This window comes from Rousettus aegyptiacus, unplaced genomic scaffold (assembly GCF_014176215.1).
Source record: "Rousettus aegyptiacus isolate mRouAeg1 unplaced genomic scaffold, mRouAeg1.p scaffold_m13_p_2, whole genome shotgun sequence".
NCBI classification, from domain to species: Eukaryota; Metazoa; Chordata; class Mammalia; order Chiroptera; family Pteropodidae; genus Rousettus; species Rousettus aegyptiacus.
Genome location: NW_023416295.1, coordinates 177383339 through 177406899, shown reverse-complemented (window position 1 = coordinate 177406899; position 23561 = coordinate 177383339). Strand labels below are relative to the sequence as shown.

Below are 23561 nucleotides of genomic sequence, written 5' to 3'. Positions count from 1 at the left end.
TCCCTCTGGGGTTCAGAGGCTAGTGAGGAGATGGCAATAACCAGGAAGAATGGGTAAGTTGCACGGGAGGTCAGTTAGAAGTAAGGGGTGGGAGCAGTGGAGGGGTGGGGCCGTTTGCCTCCAACCTGATGGAGATGAGGGTAGGAGCCATGTAGGGGCCTGAAGGCAGAGCATTCCTGGCTGAGAGATGGCTGGAGCCAGAGCTGCAAGGTGGGAGGTGCCTGCTGCCATGGAGGAACAGTCCAGGAGGGGACAGGTGGAGTGGGGCCACAGGGGCTCATAGGCCAGGCTCAGGCTTCTCTAACGATGGGGGAAGCTATTGGGTTTTGAGCCAAGGGTGACATAACTGTCCCAAGCTTTACTGGGATCACTTTGGCCAACCGGATGACAGAACAAAGTGGGGGTACACTAAGGATAGAAGCAAGGAGACCTGTCCGGGTAGTGCTTGTGGTGGTGGCAGAGTTGGGAGAAATGACAGGACTGAAACTAAGGAACTGAGGATCAGAGAGCTAAGAACGTCAAAGGTAGGCAGGGCTGACAAAGCTGATGGGGAGGCATCGAAGGTGATTCACATTTTCTATTTTGGGTAATTGGGTGATTAAACGAGATTTTTTTTTAAAGTTGACTTTGACATGTCTATATGAAATATTCATGAAAATGGCTCAGATTCTTGAAAATATAATTGAAAGCCAAGGAAATCTAGGGTCCTGATAACAGCTCAGAAGGCAGTTAAAACCTTGAGAGCACATGAAAGAGGCAGAGGCTGCTAACCTCGTAAGAGTCTCCATGAGAGGCTTACAGAAGTATAGCTATGCTCACAAAATGTCATGTTCCATGTCAGAGCATTCTTGGGCTTCTGAAAGTATCTACACAGACCTCTACTTCTTGGGTTGCCTGTGTCACCTACCCTGGGAAAGTGTCAGGTTTGGTGGGCTTCTGGGCACGTCTGCTCACTCACTGGGAGAGCAGTGAGCAGAGTCCAACAGCTGGCTTTTAATTAATATTGAAATTTAGCCAAAGTTATCTGATTTGTTCTGAAATCAGTAAAAGATATCATGCTAAACCAGGATATACACCTCTGGTGACAACTCACCAGACCCAAATAAGGTCCTGATGCCACATGACTTTGCAAATCTGCACTACTTAAGGCTAGCAGTCATAACAGATAAACCTTGAAATCTCAACAGAAGTTTAATTTCTCTTCAGTTGGCTGAGACAGACACTTTGCATACCATTATTCAAAGACTTATGGTGACAGAGGCCCTGCCTTCTTCAGATAGCGCCCAAGTGACCTTGGACATCAACATCCAGCAGGTCATGGGGGAAGAGAGAGAGAAGATCATTCATGGTAGGATTTTATGGAACTGGCCTGATGATAACAGAGCACTTCCATTTACATCTCACCGGCCAGGAATCTTATTGCAAGGGAGGCTGGGAAATGTAGTCTAGCTGTGTGCCCACGATATAAAGGAAACATTTGGTGAACAGTTAGCTGGTTTTGGAAGTACAGGGGCTGAGTAGACCAGACTGACATCTCTGGGCTCCCTGAGAGCCCATCCTTCTGGGTCTGGACTCTGTAGGGTGTGTGAGACGGCCCACCTCCATCTGCTGGCCAGGGTACCCAGGTTCCTCCCATTCCAGCCCAATTGATCTCTGAGTCTCTTCTGCTGTTCCTCAAGAACCTGAGTCTCAGCCACACTTACCATTCCATAAAGTTAGCAGGCTCATCCACATCCTTGCTTTTGCCTTCACTAAACCTTCTGCCTGGAATCCAGCCTAGTTAACTCTTACTTTTCCCTAAAGTTGTCTTCATTACCCATTAGAGTTATTCGTGACTCACATTTTTCTGGACAGTTAAAGCAAATGGCGGAGTGATTGGAAGTAGGCAGGGTGGCTCCCAGGCGGAAAGGGACAGCCCAAGAACCAAGGGGCAGGAACCCGGCAGCTTGGGAAGGGTATGCGGCCCAGGCAGCAGATTCCTCAGTGGATAAATGAGGACTCACTGTGTGCCCAAAACTGTCTGGCTCAGCTCTAGCTGTTTTTCCTGCTCTGTAATCAGTCTGCTAAGGATTGGATTCCCTGAAATCCAGAGGGTCCCAGGAATCTTTAAACCGGAAGTTTACGACCTTCCAAACTGGCTTCTCTCTCACTCTTCCCCATCTCAGCCAGTGGCATCACCCTTCAACCACTAACCCATTCCTTCTTTCGCCCTCACTTCCCACATTTTAAGCCCTGTCAAGTCTACCTTCTGAATGGCTTTTACTTCCCTCCACCATGACCACCACTTCCCCTGTCCACACTTCCATCATTATTTGTCCAAACAACAGCAACAGCTGGCTCCACCGCTATCTTCCCTCCAGCGGCCAAGGAGGGCTTTTTGCCATGTCACTGCTCTGCTTACCACACTTCCAAGATGCCCATCATACTCTAGGTAGAGACTGAGCCCCTTGGACTGGCCTATAGAGACCCAAGCGATCTTTCTAGCCTCTGCTCAACCACAACTTATGTGCAGCCTCCCTAAGGGTTGTGCTGCTCTCTGGCCTTCCCCAGCCTGGTAACTTGTGCTTCTGCTGCCTGAAGGCCATCAGACCTTGGCTGGAGGCAATGCTTGCTCTTCCCAGCTGCACGTACCTGGGTCTCTGCCTCATCTTCCTGGGCCATGGAGTCCTCCTTTGTTAAGACAGATAGGACAATGTCACCCACGCATGGTAGTTGTGGAGGCCAAACATTCGGCCATCCACCTACTCATTTAACAAATGTTTACTAGAATCTGCTGTTTACTAGAAAGTGCTGTTTTGGACACTGGGGACCAGTGGCCCAGCAGACAGGCAGGGCCCTGTGTGCATGGTCTTACACTCAAGGAGCCAAGAGGAGGCACACAGCTATCAGAAGCAGGGGTACCCCCTCACCTCAGCTTCGCCCTCCTCCAGCCTCGGCCCCTCCTCACTCAAGCCCTGAGACGGCGAGCCCACGTTCAGGACCAGCCCAGGGTGGCCCCTCCCCTTCCGCTCTGGGAACAGCCAATAAGACCTCGAGGTTGGGACGCGGGCGCAGCCCGGGGCCGGCCCAGTCACGCGTTCGCAGCCCCGCCTCTTCCGCTGTGGCACACCAGCCAATGAGGACGAGGCGCCAGGCCTGGGGGCGGGTCTGGTAACGGAAATGGGCGGCGCGGGCGAACGAGCCGCCTCAGGACTCGCCGCGCGGCCGCGCAGAGAACGCAGGCGGAGCGGCCGGTGAGTGAAGCCCGCAGGCTTGCGCCGGGCCCTTCGTGCGCTCCCGAGGCGCGGGCCACGGCGCCCTTTCCGGCAGTGCCCGCCGCCTCTGGCCTTCGCCCCTCCTCAGTCTCCTTCACCTCGCTCTCCTCCCCCGTCCCCCACGCCGGAGGCCACACACCCCGACTCTCGCGTCGCCCGCTCCCGGGGCCCCGGACTCCAGGCACGCACCCCTCGCGGTCCCTTGCGTGCGCGGCAGCAAAGGCCGCAGACCCTCCGGCCCTCCGCCCAGCCGCACGGCCCACAGTCTGGGACCCGCGCCTCGTCCGCTGTCCGCCTTTCTCCGCCTTAGGACCCCAGAGCGGCTGGACCCTTCGTGCCAGGCGAGGCCCACGGGCTTCTGCGGGCCTCTGGCCCCCTCAGTCCCCCTCAGTCCCCAGGACTCCGGCCCTTGCGCCCTTCACTCCCCGGCTGGTTCCCGAAGCCCACACGATCGCTGCCCTCCGACCCCCAGCCTGCACCCCCTCGCGCCCTCGGGCTGCGGCCGTCGGCACGCCGCCTCGTCAGGAAGGCATGCGGGGGCCTGGGGTCCGTGGACCTCCGCCACCGCGGCTCACACGCTCCCCTGGACCTGCCTCCAGACCGTCCTTCCTCCGAGGTGCAACGTCCTCTGGCCGCAGCCGCTGCCTCTCGCGAACCCGCTCGGCCCATGTCCCCGCCCTTCGCCGGCTTGTCACCCTGTGCCTGGCTTCACCCCTGCGCATCGTCTCACACACCCCTCACACCACTCTCACACTTGTACCCTCACCTCTCCGTCCACTGCATGCACGTTTCAAATGTCAACGACAGTTGCAGTCCATTTTCCCTGCTCCACCCCTGGGTCCCAAGATGTGGTGCAGCCATGTGGCATCTCTGCCGCGGCTCTCTGCTGTGTGCCTAGGCTAAGCACTTCTCGGGAGCCACACAGCTTCGCCAAACCTGTGTTATGCTCCTCGAGCCAGGAACATCTGTTCTCAAAAGAAAACCTTTTTATTGACATTCGTGGGCAAGCTACGGACCGCATGCCTGATCCTGGACCACCTGAATCCTTACCTACCTTACCCCGCCCCCACCTTCTTCCCTTCCCTTCCCAGGCCCTGTGCTATCTGTACTCTTTCTCCAGATTCTCCAGCCTTTTCTGTTCAACTAGCCCCTTCCGCACGGCCTAAAGACAAGCAAGTCCGCCTTTGTATGTCCCCAAAACAAAAAACTTTCATACTATCTCATATTTTTCCTGCCCTCCTCATCTAAATCTGTATGTCCTATCTATTTTGTCTAATGATCCATTAATTCTTTATTTCATGGAAGTCTTGTTGCTACTTTTACTGATCTCCTGAAACAGTTCTCACTGAGATGACCAGTGACACCCAAATCAAAAGTCCAGAATTCACTGGGCTCTTTTGTAATATTTGACACTGGTGTAACATCTGCTAACTTAAACAAAAGACACTGTGACTCCACATTAAATTCCAGGTTAAAGGCCCATTTCTCTGTTGCCCTTTGAACTTAGGCTCACAACTTTCTAGTTCTCCTCTTCCCTTCTCTTTAAATACATTTCAATCAGGCTTTTGTGTCTGTCACTGCATGAAAACGGCCCTGGTCGAGGTCACCAGTGACCTTCAGATTGTCAAATCCAAAGGTCACTTTTTAAAAAAATTTATTTTTTTAAATTAGTTTCAAGTATGCAATACACTGATTGGTTAGACATCTGTATAGTTCATAAAACAATCCCCTCAACTGCTCCCTCCCTTCCCTGACCCTCCACCTAGCCAACGTATTAATGCTAACTGCATTCCCTCTGCCATGCTCGCCATCCCTGTAACCATCCATCAGCTATGAATTCGTACTTCTTAAACCCTTCTCCCCATTTTCCCAGCTCCCCAACCCCCCTTCCCTCTGTCTGTCACCAAATTGTCCACTGTATTCGTGAGTCTGTTTTTGATTAGTTTATTCTTTTTATTCCTTAGATTCCACATATAAGTGAAATCATATAGTGTTTACCTTTAAATGTCTGACTTAAATACCTTCTGAGTCCATCAAAGCAGTATCTTTTTCCATTCCCTTCCTTTTCATATGTAGGAGTTTCGTTTTCTTATCCTTTCAGCCACTCTATCTTTTGGTTGGAACACTTAATTCTTTTCCATTTAAGGTACTTATTGATAAGAATGTAATTGTTACCATTCTTTATTCTTGTTTTTGATAAATGTTTTTTCTTCTTAAAGAAGTCCCTCCAACATTTCCTGTAATACTGGCTTTGGTGGTGAAAAATTCTGTTAGCTTATTTTTGTCTGGGAAGCTCTTTATCTGTCCTTCAACTCTAAAGGATAGTTTTGTTGGATAAAGCATTCTTGGTTGTAGATCCTGGGTCTTCATCCTGTCGAATATTTTTTGCCAAGCTCTTCTGTCCTGCATAGTTTCTTTTGAGAAATCAGCTGCCAGCCTTATGGGTGTTCCCTTATAAGTAACTGTCTGTTTTTCTCTTGTGCCTTTTAGTAGTCTTTCTTTGTATTTAAACTTTGGCATTTTAATTATGATGTGTCTTGGTGTGGACCTCTTTGGTCCCTGGATTTTGGAATTGTCTGAGCTTCCTGGAGTTTTATGCCCATTTCCTTCACCAGGTTAGGGAAGTTTTCCATCATTATTTCTTCAAACGGCTGTTCAACATCTTGATTTTCTCCAGTTATGCTGATCAGATGGATATTTGGACCCTTAATAGTGTCCCATATGCTCTTTAAATTATTTTTATAGTAAGTATCTTATGTCTTGCCATTCTGAATGTGTGTCCCTGGCTTTCCCGTCCTCTAGATAGGACATTTTATCCTTTATTCACTTTGTTTATTCCTTTGTTTATTTCATTTAATATACTTCTTATCTCAGATAATGTGTTCATTTCAGACTGGTTCCCTTTTATAATTTTCATTTCCATTTTTATGCTTTTTTAAAATCTCTTTGTTGAAGTTCTTACTGAGTTTATCTGCACTTCCCAAAAGTTCATTGAGCATCTTTATAACCAGTGTTTTAAACTCTGCATCTGTTAGATCACTTGACTCCACTATATCTGGATCTCTATTCTGTTCTCTTAAATGGCTTCTGCTTCTTTGTCTTCCCATTTTGGCTGCCTTTCCATGTCTGTTTCTGTGTACTAAGCAAAGCTCCTAAGTCTCCTGGTCTTAGTGTGGTTTTGCGAAGTAGGTGTCCTGTGGCACAGTCCTGAGAGGGGTTCAGCTGCAGGCCAGATTTAGCCCAAGCCTCTACCTCCCTGGGGCCACCTGTTAAGATTCAGCAAGTGATCCACAGAGGCTGTGATTATAATTGCCTCAAAGGGCCACACCAGAAACCAAGGCCAGCTGCCTCCACTGTGAGTCTCAGCAAGGAGCACCGGACTCGCTGAGGATACACCTGGATGTGGCTGCAAGTTGGGGGAGGTGGGGTTTCGGGGAATCCTTTGGGTGGAGTGACCTCTGTTATCCAGTTTGGTGACATCAGGGATATGGCAGTGCTGTGTCTGTGCTGGGAGCAGGGAGAGCTCAACAGGGAACAATGGATACCGCTGGCACTTCTGTACAGTACAAATCTTACCTCAGCCCTCACTCCAACAATGTCCCCCTGTAAGTCCCTGGTGCCCCCTGTGTGCAGCCAAATCAGCGCTGGTGCCCAGAGTGAACAGATCTGTCACCGCGAAAGTCCGCTTGGGGCCATGGCCCCTGCTGCTGCTGCTGCCTCTGTCCCACTCAGCCACTGGGGACTGGGCAGTCCCACGACCTCGCCCCGTCTTACCTTCTGCCATTGCAGGGTACTTTCTTGGACTTCTCCCTAGTTGTATGGCTTGTTCATCGAGATCCCCGGTGATTTTTCCTTGCTGCTGCTCCTTGTTTCCATCACAACTTTGATTTGGTCGCCAGAGGGATGAACAGAGCCTCTATCATCTACGCCATTTTTTCCTTCCTCCTCCCCAATGGTCACTGTTTATTCCTTACGCTATGTGGTATGAGGCACAGTTGATCGCTTTTTGTTTACTTTTTTCACTTGGCTTCCAAGACATCGGTCTTTTCTCTTTACTGTCTCCTTTGCTGGTTCGTGTTCTCTTTCTAAATTCTAAACATTGGATAGCTTAGGCCTCTGTCTCATCTACCCTCACTTCCCAGGCGTTCCCAACTAGCCCCATGGCTTTGAAGGTCATTGACACTCTTGTGGCTCCCAAATAAGAATGTCCAGTCAGACTCTCACCACACTCCAGATTCACAGTCCCACTAGGCTGTCATCAGATACTGTCCGAAAACACTATATGTCACAACATACCCAGAAGCCAGTCACGTCTTACTACTCCCACTTCCAAGATTCGGGTCCAAGCCCCACCCTTTCCTGAAGTTTCCCAGCAGCCCTCTCTCTGCTCCACCCTCTCCACCCAGGCTATTCATAGCAGTGCAGCCACAGTGACCCTTTTAAATCGTAATTCGAATCATGTCCTCTCTGTCCAATGCCTCTGATATCTCATCTCACTCTATAAAAGCCAAAGTCCTACATACACTGCATCCTCCCCAGCATCCTGCCTCATGTCTTAACATCCCGCCCTCCTTCATGCCACTCCGGCCTGGCTGGCTTTCTTCTTCCTCAGCCACAGCCAAACACATTTATCCTCAAGGCCCTTGGTTCCCTGTTCTCTCTGCACAGAACTCTTCCCCAAGATGTCCACAGGGCTCACGTGCTCATTTCCTCTAAGTCTGTCTCAGGATTCACCTTCTCACAGTTCATCACACATGCAGTGGCTCTCACTGCCCCATTACTCCATGGCCTCCCTTACCTTGCGTTATTGTCTCCATAGCATTTATTGCCACCTGACATTTTCTACATTCATGTGTTTATTAACTGTCTCTCTAAAATGTAAACTCCACAAAGGCAGGGATTATTGACTGTTTTGTTTGCTGTTGTACTCCTAGCACCTAAAACAGTGCCTGACAGTTGTTATTTGTTGACTAAATGAATGAATTGGCCAGTCCCTCCTCTCTTTCCAAGTACACACTCCCCCGTTTCCTACATTTCTTACTGCTTCTTAGTGCCTTTATGGCCTCGTTTCCTTTTTCTCTTTATTTGCTGATATTTTTAAGGACTTCTTCCTTGTCCATTTTCTCCTGTTATACATTCACTATGAATGATTTAATCTCTTCCTATAATTTAAACCACCATCAAATCTTTATTTTTAGCTTAGCCACTCTCCAAGGCTCAATTCCTGTATTTCAGCTGTTTGTTGACTAGCTCTGGCTGGATACGTCAAACATACCACACATTCAAGCTTCCCAATACTGAACCCATACTCTTCCCCACCCCATCCCTCCACCCCTGTTCTTTCACCTTCTTTGCTTCATTCATCCTGACAGTCACTGTGTTGTCTGGGACAATCGTGAGAAAATGCAGTGCTGAGGAGCTCCATCTGGAGAATGAGAGAGGACTGGTTTTGAATCCAGCTCTGCTACTGTTTAGCTGTGTAACTTTGATTAGATTCTTCTGTAACCCTCAGTCACCTCATCTGTACAGGGGAGAGTCCTGGCACTTCCTTCATAGCGTCGTTGTGATGAAAGCAGTCAATGCTTTTTGAGAATTTATACAGTTCCTGGCACCTATTAAGCATGAAATGCTTTTTTCCCCCATATTATCGGATTCCTATTCCTTTCTCGCATAGTTATGGCAAAGTATTTTCTGGGCAACTGCCCTATCTGTGCCTGGTGTTTCACGTAGTCATGCCAGCTATTGAATTTGGTAAATTCAGGTGCCTACTTGTCTTCACAATAACCTGGAAAGGAGCCACCATTTCCATTTTACAGTGGAGGAAACTGAGACTTAAAGAGAGTGGATAACTTTCCAGGGTCTCACAGCCAGTAAATGACAGAACCTGGGTTCTAGCCCAAGTCTTCAGAGTACACAGAACCTTTCTCCAGTTTCTTAATAAATTTGGTCAGTTCCATGCACACCAGACTGCCAGGACCAAATTTTCAGAATTGCATGCATTTGCCATCCAACACCGGACAACTTAGTTAACTTCTTTGAGCCCTGTTTTCCTCATCTGTAAATTGGAATAATAATAGTACTTACCTTATAGGGTTCTCATAAAGATTTAAAAGCATAGAACAGTGTCTGGCTAAAAGTCAGTATAGCAGTTGTGGAAACGTAAAAGAGGTGCAGACCACCTTTCCGAGTTGGCTGGTGAGAAATGGAAGGAAAGACTTCTAAAAGACATGAGCCTCGTGCTGAGTCTTAAAACACAAGAGCGAAGGAAGGGCATTTCAGGCCCAAGTCTTTTTAGTGATCTGTAAAGCCCACCATAATTCCACCCCGCCCCCCCCCCCCCCCACGTTTCAACCACGTCTGCTGCTTTCCACTTCGTCCTCTCTGTACTAACTATATTGCTCTGTCGCTCCTCCTGCAGTTCGTCCTGCAGGCCCCCAGCTCAGGACCTTTGTTCTTACTGTTTTCTCTGCCTGGAATGTGCTTTTCCCAGATCTCTGTGTGGCTCATTCTCACTTTCTCCAGGTCTCTAGTCAAAAGCACTGCAGCGAGGCTTTCCCTGAACACTTATTTAAATGGTAGCCACCACCTTACACTACTCTTTCCTGCCCTTCATTTCTAGTTGACCTTCTTTCTTTAGTACTTTACCTTCTCCTTATATTTATTTCACTTGTTAATCTTGTTTATTGTTTCTGCCCACTAAAATATAACTTCCATGAGACCAAGGGTTTTAATCTGTTTTATTCACTGTTGTATCTGCAGAATTCAAAAGTGTGCTCAAAATTATGTATTCAATGTATCACTAAAAGAATATAGTTGGAACTTTATAGCGTAATAAATTGAGCAAGTAGCCCACATGACTTACATGTGAATTGTGTCATTACCTAGTTCTCTGTCTTCACATAGATTTTTGTAACCACCCACATGATAGAATTATTTTATTACATTTTGCAATTCTTTAACTCTTTTGTAAAAAAAACCAAAAAACTATAGATATTTTAACCTTTACAAAGTTTTGCATTATTTTCATGGGTCTTTTTTCATGCCATCTCTTGGAAATACAACTTTCGTAGGTTTTAAATCATATCTCGTTAAATTCAGGACCTCTCAAGGCTTTCCTCAGTCATTTGGTCACAACTTGGAACTGGATGAAAATGGAGCAATCAGGAGCTAGATTATGAAGGATCTCGTATCTATGATAAAAAGATTTTATCCTGAAAGAAATAAGGTGCTATTGAAGGGTTTCAAACATAGTGACATGGTCAAATTTGCCCATTAGGAAAGGTTACTCTGGAGGTGAGCTGGAAAATGGATTGAACAGATGAAGCTGCGAGCAGGAAGACCAGTTAGGAGTCTCAGACAGCATTCTAAGGAAAAGGTGAAGAGAGCCTGCACCATTGGTTCCAAATTTTATATTCTCAGCTCCAACCTTTCTCTTGAACTCCAGGCCCATATATATATCTCCCCATTTGAACCTCTACTCGGAGGCCTAATGGGCATCTTATATCAACATGTTCAAAATAGAGTGCTTGGTTTCCCTTCTGATCTGCTCCTCTCCTAGTCTTCCCCATTTCGATTAAATCCACCATCCATCAAGTTGTTCTCAGCAAAATTAGAAGTAATTTTGTTTTCTCTCTTCCCATCATTTGCCCCCACAAATCTATACACATCAAACCCTCTGCCGAATTAGGCCAGCACATCTTCCAAACACGGCCCACTTCTTCCTACTGCCTCGTTCCAGCCCCTGTCACCTCTGGACCATTCCAGCGCTCTCCTGACTCACTGGTCTTCCGGTCCTTGCCTCCTCTCACCCTGTAACAGTCCATTCTCCAAAAAATCAGCTTAAGTCATTATCTTAGAACAGAGTCCCATGATCCCCTGCTCTTAGCCTCCACCAGCTTTTCCTCACACTCAAAATAAAACCAAAGTTCCTGCCCACCTAGCTGATCTCATCCCAGAGCACTCTTCCCAACCCTGTCCAGGTTCCTTTCCACTCCCATAACACGCCGAGGCCACGCCCACCTTTTTCAGCCATTCTCTCCATCTGGAACTCTTCCCTTAGATCTTAGCTTCCAACTCCTTTTTGTTATTCAAGTCTCAGTTCAAATGTCACTTCATTAGAAAGGCCTTCTGTGACTTTACAAGCTAAAGATCCTCTTTCCTATACCACCCTGTTTTATTTTCTTCCTAGCAGTGACCACAAACCAAAGGCATCTTTAAGAATCTGTTAACTCATTTATTGTCTGTCTCTCCCCTTGGAAGGAGAGCTCCATGAGAGTGTGGTTTGGTCTGCCTGGGTCCAAAGGTGCACTGCAGTATCCACAGAGCCATGGTAGTGGTTTCTGGCACATAGTAGATGCTCAGCAAGTCTGTAACCAGTGGTGGAGAACAGAATAGACCTCAGTTAAATTAGCAACCTTGGAGAGAGGGAGGAAGAGACTGATCGGAGAGACTTTCCATTGCTGGGTGGGGCTGTGAACGTCACAAGGGCAGGATTCAGTTCACTGGTGGCTCCCAAGCACTGCCTGACCCAGAGGAGATTAAATATTTATTCCATGAATGAATAAAATTAGTGAGTTCCAGGGAAGATAAGCAAAGGGGAATTAGAGAGGACCTCAGGTTTCTGGCTTCGGCTAGCAACCCAGGTGTGAGCAGAGGAGCCGGGTGTCTCACTGCATCTTCTTTCTGTGCACTGCCTAGATGGCTGATTCTGACCCTGGGGAAAGAAACTATGACAACATGCTGAAAATGCTGTCAGACCTGAATAAAGACTTGGAAAAGCTATTGGAAGAGATGGAGAAAATCTCAGGTAGGCTGTTTTCCCAGGCAAGGTGCCTTCCCCCTTCTTCCCAATAGCTCACATCCTCCCTATACTTCTGAGCACAAATCAACTGCCTTCTTAACAAAACCTTCCCTGACCACTCCTCAACTTCTGTACCGTGTAACTATTGTAAATGTCAATATTCGGTGATACTTACCACCAAATAGTGCCTTGAATTGTTTTCTGACTATTTTATGTGTGTTTGCATCTTATTTCTGCAACTGAACTATTATCTTCTTGAGAGCGGAAATAGTAACTTTGTCTTTTGTAACTGGGCACAGTACCAGACCCAAGCTCAAGTACTCAGCAAGTGACAAATGATGTTAACCTAACACCTGTGAACAGAACTAGAACATTCTCTCTCTCAGTCATTTAAGTGAAAAAGAGTTCAGAGTAATAGTGCTCAGACTGGTTAGGTTCTGAAATGGGAGGTACAGCTCAGTGGAATAAAGCAGAAATAGAGTTGAACAAATTTATCCATTTTTGGAAAAGAATCTTAGTCTTTTATTTTATTTTACATGTTTCTACTAAGTGGTAACCAGTAATGGTAGTGATACCATTATAATTTCTTTAATATGTTCTTTATTAATTCAGAATATGTATAATTCTTATAATATATGAGCCTAAGTTTTGCTGGAGACGATCATAATGTAAAACAAATTTGAGAAAGGATGCATACTCTACTCAAATGAAAACAGATTATTTTTAAAGACATTAGTAGTTTGCAAATAATCTCCATTTATTACAACAGGCTTTAGAAAATTTATATTTAGAAATGTTTGCAATATTTTGGCCTGTGTACTTGAAAGTTTTATATGTATATATACTTATTTTTAACTACCTTTTTAACAAGTTCTATAATTCATTTTCTACTATAAGCTGTATAATTCTATCAATCTAGTTAAATATTCTCTTATTTAACAGTATTTACTAAGCACCTACTACATGCTGTTCTAGGATTATAAAGATGAATAGAAATGCTCCTTCGTTAAATAAGTAGGTGGAAGCCGAAACAGACAGAGTTGACTTTATAACTTAAATATATGAATTAAAGTTAAAACACATTTTAATTTTATATTAAAATTGTAATCTGACAAATGCTAATGACGGTGTACACAGAGTACTAGGAAGGAACCAGAGAAGGAGGAGCATCCTAATGACCGAGCATTAGGATGGAATAGAGATGAGACAGATGAGGTAGGGGTCCTGGGGGTTGGAGGAAGGGCAATCCAACAGAAGAGGAAGTTGAGGCCATGTGAGCATGAGGGAAGGCCTGGCAAATTCAAGAAGCCAGATTAGTGCATGGGATTCACGAGGTGGCAGGCCACAGAAGAAGAGGCTTAAAGATGAGAAGGGTCTTCAATACCAGGCTAAGGAGTTTTACCTTTCTTGTCTAGGTGAGAGGGAGCCCTTTCAGATTTCAAGGAAGATGAATGTGTTTTAGAAAGATACCTCTGGTAACAGTGTGAGGGATGGATTGAGGAGGGAAGATTGAAGACAGGAAGACCAAGGAGGTTGGGAGGATGGGTGAAAAAGACAAGAGGATTAAGGAGTACAAATTGGCAGTTACAAAGCAGTCACGGATGTAAAGTACAGCATAGGGAATGTGGTCAATAACATTACAATAACTATGTGTGGTGTCAGGTGGATACTAGCCTTGGGAGAATCGTTTCATAAGTTATATAAATGTCTAACCGTTATGGTGTGTACCTGAAACTAATATAATATTAAATATCAACTGTAAAAATCTTAAAATACTTTTAAAGAAACACATCTGGAACAAGAGCTACAGTTGGGGTGACCGCCTGACTGAGTTTATGATAATCCACTGTCGTTCTCCAGGATCTGTCTTCTGCACAGCCCAGATAGGCAGGTTGAATTGGAATGTGGTGGGAATTATCCCCTGCATCTTTCAAGTCCTCAGTGGCAGTACTGATCTCTGCAGCACTCCTAGGAGTTCAGTGTTGCTGTTGGTGTCCTACTTTCATAGGTAGAGCCAGTTCTAGTGGTTTCCACTTGGCCTTTCCCACCATAATGGCCCTTACTCCATGGATCACGGAACAAATGTAGGTATTCTCCCAACTGCTAGAGCATATAGAGTATATTCTAGAGTACAGAGAGTAATAGAGTATATCTATATCAATTATGCATGCTGGAAATGGGGAAATTACTACAAAGTGGACTCAGAGACCCACTGAGCCCACCGTGAGACAGACCTGAGCCAGAACTCAATGCACTGATAACCTGACCTCCATAAGCCTCTATTATGACCAGTAGATCACTACACTGATTGGAAATGATGTTTAGGGTCTCCAGGAAGTAGTATCAGTTCAGAGTCAGTGTTCAGCAATCCCAAAAAGGTCTGATTATTTCCCTTTCTCCAATGTACAGTTCTTCAGCAGTACTTTTGTGGGGTCCCTATTCCTGAAGCTGATTGTCATGTAAGGAGGAAAATAAATGAGTAATTACAATAGATTTTGATGAGTGTTAAGACTGAACAATCTATGCTGTGCTATATGATAGCCAAAAAGGGAGCCCAATTTATTATAAGGAGCCAAGGAAGGCCTCCTGGAGTAAATGACTTCTCAGCTAAGACTAAAATATGAACATGAATGAAAGAAGGAAAGTGGAAAAAGGAAGAGATGAGAGTTCGGTAATACAGAAAGAGGAGCAGGTTTGGAAGGAGGTGGGAAATAAATGAGTTCAGTTATGGACATTCTGAGTTGGAAGTACCAGTTTTACATAGAAGTGGAGATATTCTGTGTACTGTCGAAAATATAATCACAGAGCCACAGAGCTCAGTGTAAATTAGTACAGCTATTATGGAAAATAGTATGAAGGTTCTTCAGAAACTTAAAAATAGAACTACCATATGATCTGCAATTCGACTTCTTAGTGTATATCCAGGAAATGCAGATATCAAAGAGATATCTGCACTCCCATGTTCACTGAAGCATTATTCACCATAGCCCAGATATGGAAACAACCTAAGTGTCCATTGATGGATAAGTGGATAAAGAACATGTGTTATAATTATACAATGGAGTATTATTCATCCTTAAAAAAGAATGAAATCCTGCCATTTGTGACAACATGGATGAATCTGGAGGACATTTTGCTAAGTGAAATGAGCTAGGCACAGAAAGACAAATACCTGTGATATCACTTATATATGGAATCTAAAAAATGTCAAACTTATAGAAGCAGAGAGTAAATGGATATTTGCTGGAGCTGGGATTGAGGGAAATAGGAAAATGTTGGTCAAGGAATATGAAATTTCAGTTATGCAAGATGAATGAGTTCTGGAGATTAAATGTGTACCACATGGCGAGTATAGTTAATACTGCATTGTATTCTGGAAAGTTACTGAAAACGGAGATCTTAAGTGTTCTCACCGAACACACTCAAATGGTAACTGTGAGGTGCTGGAAATATTAATTAGCTTGATCGTGGTGATTATTTCACAATGAGTGCATATACCAAAACATCACAGTGTACACCTTAAACATATATAATTTTTATTTGTCAATTATACTTTAATAAACCTGGAAAAATGTAATCCCAGAATTCAAAGAAACATCTAGACTTGGGGGGGAGGTGTTAAATTTCCATTCATTCATTCATTCAATGACTACTCTGAATGATCACCTGTGCCAAGCCCAGCACTCAAGTTGCTTATAAGCTAATGGGGGAAATAAATGTGCAGATACATAAATTCAATACACTATGTTAATTGCTGTAATAAAAAGATATTAAAATTTCAATGAGATTTCAGCTAGATTACATGGAGCCATGGAGCATTTTTCTGAAATATTGTTAGGAGCTTTCCAGACAGACAGATGACAGGGAAGCTTTCAGATAGGAAGAATGATTCGTGCCAAGGAACAAAGATGTAAGAAAACTGGTTGGACTTAGGGTTCAACTTCCATAGAATAAGCAGAAGTGGCAGAGAATAAATCTAAATCGATCAAAGAAATTGAATACCAGACCACAAAGTCATTCTGTAGTCAACAGGGAAATAATTGAAAAAAGTTAAGCAGGGAATGACATGAAGAGATATGTCTTTTAGAAAAGTTATGTAGCAGTGTGGAGGAGATTGGAAGCTACCTCAGTGCTGACCTCGCAAATAAATATTACCAAATACATGAGATGATAAACCATTGTGAGTAAAAGTCTACAGAAATAGAAATCAACATCTTAAGATCTCAAAGGATGGTAGATTATGTCCAATACATAGTGTAAATAGCTAAGTAATGAAGGTAATCACAAAGATGAACATAAAAGAAACTCAGGAATGAACAGATTTGAAAAAACAAAGTGAGCTTCTGAAAGGGAAAAGTATAATTGTGAGATAAAAGATAAAATTGACAACAGTTGAAGAGAATAATTAGAGAATAATGCATCAAAAAGAGATTTCTTTATCAGAAATGAAACATATGAAGAGATTAAGAGACTTGTAATATAGACCAAGAAGGTCTAACATGTATCTAATTGGACTCCCAGAGAAAAAAGAGACTATGGAACAATGTCAGTATCTAATAGTATAATGTCTGTGAATTTTCCAGAACCGATGAAAAGTTGAATTACAAATCTAAGAAACAAAATAAAATGATATCTATACCTAAACACATAATAATGAAACTTCAGAACATCAAAGACAAACTGTAGGAAGCCAGAGAGAGAGCATACAAAGGAATGACAATTTGAATGAATTTTCAGCAACAATCATGAGAACCAAGAGTTAGTGGAATAATATCTAAATGTCATAAAAACACTACTGACCCAGAATTATGTGTCCAGCAAAATTATCTTTCAATAATGAGGGCAAAATAAAGACATTTGTAAATGAAAAAAAAAAACATCTAACAATATTTCTTACAAAGAGACCTGCTCTAAAGGAAGTACCAAAAGTTGAACTTCAAGTAAAAGGAATATGATCCAAGACAGATCTGAAATGCACAAGTCAATGGAAAACAAATAAAATGGTAAATGTGTAGGAAAATCCTAATAAATAGTTCATTAGGTACCTTTTCTAACTTCCGTATTACTTCTTGTGACAATGAGACTAAACTTTCTCCCCGTACATAACAAGGGTCCCCTTGCCTCCAGCTTCTAGTAGGATTTTCCTCACTTCTCTTCAAATCCTTATTGGCACTTCTTCAAAGGCCAAAATTCTGTGAGCAGTGCATTCAAGGCACTTTAAACTTTCACTAATGCTCTCCTCAAAATCTTTACAGCTTTTTCGGCTTTCATCCACTGTCCATTTTCAAAGCCACTCCTATGTTTTAGGCTTTTTGTTACAGCAGCACCACACTCCCAGTACAAAAGTCTGTACTGATTATCTATTGCTACATAGCAAGTTAACCCGAACTTAGCAGCTTAAAACAAAAACATTTATGATCATATAGTTTCTACAGGTCAGGAATCTGGGAGTGGCTTAGCTGGGTGATTCTGAATATGGTTTTCATGAGTTTGCAGTCAAGCAACTAGCCGTAGCTTCAGTCTCTGGGTACTTGATTGGGGGCTGGAGAATCTTTTTCCAAGTTCGCATAGCTATTAGCAGTGAGCTTTCTATGTGGCCTCTGCGTAGGGGGCTGGTCATGACATAGCTCCCCCCAGAGAAAGTGATCCAAGAAATGAAATACTCAATGGAGAAGGAACCCAAGAAAGCAGGTGGTCCTTACGACAATCTCGGAAGCACCACACCTGCACTCCTGTATTGTACTGGTCACACAGACTTACTCTGCACAGCCTAAGGAGGAATACACAGGGGTGTGGCTACCAGAAGGCAGGGACCACTGAGGCCAGTTTGGAGGCCGGCTACCACATTTATGTAAAACATTCTCAACAAATATTATTGGAAATGATAAAGCTTAGCAAGGTGGCTAGATATATGATCAGTATAAAAGCTAACTTATTACCAGCAACAAAGAATTAGAACACATTGTTCAAAGACCATTTACAACAGCAACACACACACACATTTTGTTAAGAACATCTATTCATCAAAAGATAATTTCAATGTCACCTTCCCAATGAAGTTTTTCCTGAGGACCTTCCTTGAAATTGCAAATCCTTTTTTACTAGCTTTCTCAACCATCCTTCACTGCTTTATTTTTCTCCTTAGCACTTATTACCCTAATATACTATGCAAGTTACTTCTTGTGATTTATTATGTCTTGGTCATGAGGGCAAGACTTTCTGACTTTTTTTTCACTGCTTTATTCCCAAAGCCTAAGTAGGTGTTAATGCAGAGTAGGTGCATAATAGATGTGTGTGTGTGTGGTGTGTGTGTGTATGTGTGTGTGTGAGAGAGAGAGAGAGAGAGAGAGAGAGAGAGAGAGAGAGAGAGAGAGAGAAAGAACGAGAGAGAGAGAGAACGAGAACGGGTGTCTTAGCTCCCTGGCTTTTATGCATTTTGAGAAAGCTTGTGTTCTAAGCTTCTCGGCATCTCTCTCGTACTGGTACAGTGCTAACAGGAAATAGGCGTGGAAATGTGCTCGTTTCTCTTGGTACCCACTTGCCTGGCACAATGATGAGAGTGTAGTACGTTTGCAATTTGTGACCAGTAATGGGATAGACTTTGTTTCCTGCCATAGTGCATCCTCATTCGTTGTCTCCTAATTATTTTGGTTTTGTTTGTTAGTTTGTTTCTCTTTGTGGTTCTCTGTCAGAGAGGTTGACGTCATACTTCTCACTTCACAGCATATTACCATCACTGGCTTGCATGACAATCCTCACTGGTTTTATTTATTTATGTTCCATTTTCATTCCTTTATTCGTAGATCTCTTTTTTATGTGTTGTTGCAAAGTACATACTTTTGTTTTTTATGCATGTATTTTTAAGTTCTGTAACTATATTGTGTTGTATCTCCAACTTGTATCTTTTTAAACTCAAGACTATATTATGAGATCTATTTGAGCATCCATGGATACATCTTGTCTATTACTTGTAAGGAACGGTGGTCTCCCATGGTGAGCCACTGCTCTCTGCTTCTCCGTTCTTCCCAGGGATGGACACCTAGATTGCCTACAACTCTGTCACCAAAGACAGTGCTGCAGTGAACATCTTCATGCATTTGTGCTCATGGACCTGTGTGACACTTTTAGGGGTACCACCAGGTTACTTCCAGGAATGGCTGTGCAGAATCAGACTGTACTCCCAGTGGCGGTACCCGAGGGTTCCCAGATCCCACAAGTGCACAAACACTTGAGACCCAGCTTTCTAATTTTGCCAGTGTAATAGGCATAAAGTGATATCTAGTCATTTTAATTTTTATTCCCCTAATGAGTTCCAGACTCTCCTCATGTGCTCGTTAGTCTTTTGCGTTCCCTCTGATGGGACGTAAGAGTAGTGAACCACAGTTAAAAACATGGCCTCTGGTCTTGGTTACCTGGGCCAAATCCTGCCTGTGCCACTCACCAGCTGTGTGACCTGGCAAACTACTTAATCCCTCTGTCCCTCTGTTTCTACTTCTGAAAAGCGGATTTAGTGTCTAAATCTTGAAAATCAAATAAGTTTTTAAAGATGAAATTCACATATCATAAAATTAACCATTTTAAAGTAGACATTCGGTGGCATTTAACACATGTTGTACAGCCAACAACATGTTTTCAGTCTCTGTGGATTTACCTATTCGATATTTCATATAGATCGATCATATACTATATGACATTTTCTTTCCGGCTTCTTTCACCTAGCATAGTATGTGCAAGGTTCATTCATACTGTAGTACATATTAGTAGTTTATTCCTTTATATGGCTGAATAGTATTCCATTGTATCAATATGTCATATTTTATCTATTTATCCACCCATTGATGGATATTTGGGTTATGTCCATCTTTTGGCTGTTGTAAATAGTGCTGCTATGAACATGTGTGCATAAGTATTTGAGTACCTGTTCTCAACTGTTTAAATATTACCTGGGAATGGAATTACTAGGTCATATGGTCATTCTGTTTAGCGTTCTGAGAAACGTCAGATTGTTTTACGCAGTGGTATACCATTTCATAATCCCACCAGCAATGTGCAACCTTCCAGTTTCTCTACATCCTTGCCAACGCTTGTGATTTTCGAGGTTTTTAAAATTATTATTATTATTATTATTATTATTATTATTGGATTTCCTCTTATTCTTATTGACTTGAAGAAGTGATTTCTTACTTATTCTTGATATTATTATCAGTTTTAGGCATTGTAAATTTCTTCTATTTCATCATTTGTATGAACATTTTGCCCATGTTGTCTTTATTTAAAAAAAAAAACTTTTTTGATAAAAATAAATTCACCAATATTTTGTCTTATGGTTTATGGTTTTCAAGCAACCCCTAGATTTGCTAATTTTTGATCTACAAATGTTATTTTATCTTTCACATTTATTTCTTTAATCCATCATACTAAATTCCCATATAGTCAGGTCTATCTTTGAGCTCACTATTTTCTTCCATTGGTCTATTTGTCTGTACCATACTATTTTTTAAAATAAGGATTTATGGGTTGTCTTGATATCTAATAGAGCATATTCCCCCCTTTTAATTTTTATTTTTTAAAATTGACTTAGCTATTGGACCTTTATTCTTTCACATATATTTTGTAATTTACAAACACCAATAGTTTTATCTCTTACCTTCCAATCCTTACACCTCTAATTTCTTTTTAATTATTTTATTTCACTTACCAGCATCTCCAATATCAGTAGCATTCTCAGAGGCATCCTTGTTTAACACTAGTCTTATAGGGAACATATCCACAGTTTCTCCATTATGTATGTTTTTGGTCTACCACCTTTATTAAGTTAAAGATGTCTCCTATTTCTAATTTGTTAGAGTTTTGATTTTTTAAATCACAAATAGGCATTAAACTTTATTAACTGCCTTTTTTTGCATTAAATAGGATATTCCTGTGATTTCTTTCTTTTTATTAACGTGGTTTATTACACTGATTTTCCGATATTTAACCATCCTTGAATTTCTTTTACACTCTGCTTAATTATATTATCTTAACACACTGTTATATTTGTTTAGCTCATGTTATATTCAGCATTTTACATCTATATTCATGTGAGATAGACCTATAATTTTTTCATATTGCCTTTGGTTTTAGAATAAGCCAGTTTAGGGAAAATTATGTTTTTATTTTTGCTTATCAATATAAATGGGATACTTCTATAAAATGCTTTTCTTAAAAGGTTACACTAGCCCATATATTGAGATTATCAAGTCTTCCCTCTTTTCCTAATTTCTGGAATCTCTCCTATTTGATCAGCATTAACTGTTCTTTCAAAACATGGTGGAACTCACCTGTGAGACCCCCTGGGGCCTGAGGTTCGGGGAGGTGGAACTTCACCATTTACATCGTAAGTGTTGCTTTGTCTGCTTTGCCAGTGATGGACATTGGCCTGTGCGCTGTAACCCCCAGGCTCATCTTCACCCCTTTGCCCTCTTGTCATGAAGTATCTATAGTAGCTGCAGTGGTCGGAGGTAGATACACACACAAGACAGAATGTGAAAGGTGCTGCGAGGGAAGTAAGCAGCGTGGGTTGTGACAGAGAAATGGAGGGGGGCGCAGAGCACGGGAATTTTTCAACCCGTGTTTACAACCGCAGACACAGAAGAATCATCTTGTGTTTAAGGTACGAGTGTCATGCGGGGCATTTTCAACCATATTGCACCTCCCCTAAAATATACCTGAGGACCAACGGGTTTGTTTTCACTCTGTCGTCACTGGCGTGTAACTCACTGCGCACACTTCCTTTCCTGCTCGGGCCTTCGGAAACACAGAGCCGGATCCCAGCTGCTGCGTAGGGTTAAACGGGGTTCATGTCCGTGAGCCATTTCCCACTGCATTTTAATTTCTTACCCACCCTCATTCTTTGCCTTGAATACTTCAATTATTTATAATAAGAGTTTCTCCTTTCTTGAGCACCTAATACGTGCTAGGCAGTTTACACATACCGCTCATTTAATCTTCTTTGTGAGCCATGAGGTTGGGACATTGCCTAGCAAGGACGAGGCTAGCAAGTTTAAGTCACTTGTTCCAGGTAACACTGCTAGCAGGTGGCGAGCCAGAACAAACTCTGCTCTGCACCCTAGGTCCATGCGCTGTCTGGCTGGTCTGAAACGGCGGTGGGCCGGTCCCCCGCAGGAGTATCCACGTGCTAATTAAGATGCACCATTCGGGAACCTCTGTGTTATACGCGGGGCCTGTGGCCTGCATTTTTACAGGTGTCCCAAGTGACTGTCATGCTTCTAAAGCTTTAGGAATTCCTGTGCTCTCTGTGTCACATGCTCTCTGTCTGCCGAGGGACTGTGCATACCTTTTCTAACGGTTTCCCCACCCAGATAGCTGTTTCTTTTAGTAAAACCTCAAGTTTGCCATTCTTCCGACCTCGGATGTGTGTAGATATGCTTGTGCATTTATCATGAATCTTTCTGCATAGCTCCTCTTTGATTAATTTCTTTGAGGACATGGTTTCCCAAAGTGCCCAGCAAAGAGGGTTTTGCAGGGCATGTATTTACTGTGTGGTTGTTATGCAGAAGAGTAGAACCCTGGCTTTTTGTAGGCCTAGCGGGTAGGACATACCAGTGGGGTGGGTTCTGTGGGGAGAAGGGTGTAGAGGTGGGGTTTCTCTTCCCTTCCACTGAATTCGTACACACAGCACATGCTCACGTGTAGGCCCCGGGGACGCTGGGACAGGGACAGTTGGTCAGTGCAGTGGTGAGGACACCTAACACGGGCCGCAGCAGACATTCCCAGAGGAGGAGCCCCTGGGCTGGTGGCCAGGCCACTGAGCACGAGGCGACCTGAGGCCCAGGGCCCGGCTGGAGTGGGAGTGGTCACCTCTACCGTGTGAGTGCGGGTGGTATTGTGACTCCATGGGGGTCACTGTGCAACCACTGGCTGTGAACTGTGGATAGGTCAGGATTTTCCTAACGTTTGCTCGGATTTTCCTAACGTTTCACGTCAGACTGGCCCCCGGCCTTTTAGTGCCATGCGCTGATGCGTACGGCAGTTAAGGCCTGTGTAAAATCAGGAAGTTTCATTGCTGCGCCACGTAGGGAGGAGTTTTAACGGGGGTTTTACAAGCCCGCAACAAGTAGCTGACCCGCTTCTTGTCCTTAGAGTAATCGGGTGACTCAGTGGGGTCTGGTTCCGGGGTGCCCCAGAGCCGTGACCCACCCTGTGGCCTGACCAGGGCCTGTCTGGTGTTGCAGTGCAGGCCACGTGGATGGCCTACGACATGGTGGTGATGCGCACCAACCCCACGCTGGCGGAGGCCATGCGCCGGCTGGAGGACGCCTTCCTCAACTGCAAGGAGGAGATGGAGAAGAACTGGCAAGAGCTGCTCAGGGAGACCGCGCGCAAGCAGTAGCCCCCCCTGCACCCCGCGGCCGCAGGGTCCTGTCGCGGGACAGAGGCCGCTGGTGGGGGGGCGGGGTTCTCTGCTTGGTACAGAACTGGCCACCCAAGAATATGGCTGCGTGCAC

The 23561-nt window shown here is 43.9% G+C and overlaps 1 protein-coding gene across 1 annotated transcript; it reads left to right on the top strand.

Annotated features, from left to right (window-relative positions):
- The first annotated feature begins 3179 nt into the window (after positions 1-3179).
- Positions 3180-23464, top strand: SYCE3 (synaptonemal complex central element protein 3). The gene is made up of 3 exons (XM_016125360.1): positions 3180-3233; positions 11952-12060; positions 23289-23464. The coding sequence occupies exons 2-3, from the start codon at positions 11952-11954 to the stop codon at positions 23444-23446; spliced, it is 267 nt and encodes an 88-aa protein (XP_015980846.1). The 5' UTR covers positions 3180-3233; the 3' UTR covers positions 23447-23464.
- The last annotated feature ends 97 nt before the right edge of the window (positions 23465-23561 follow it).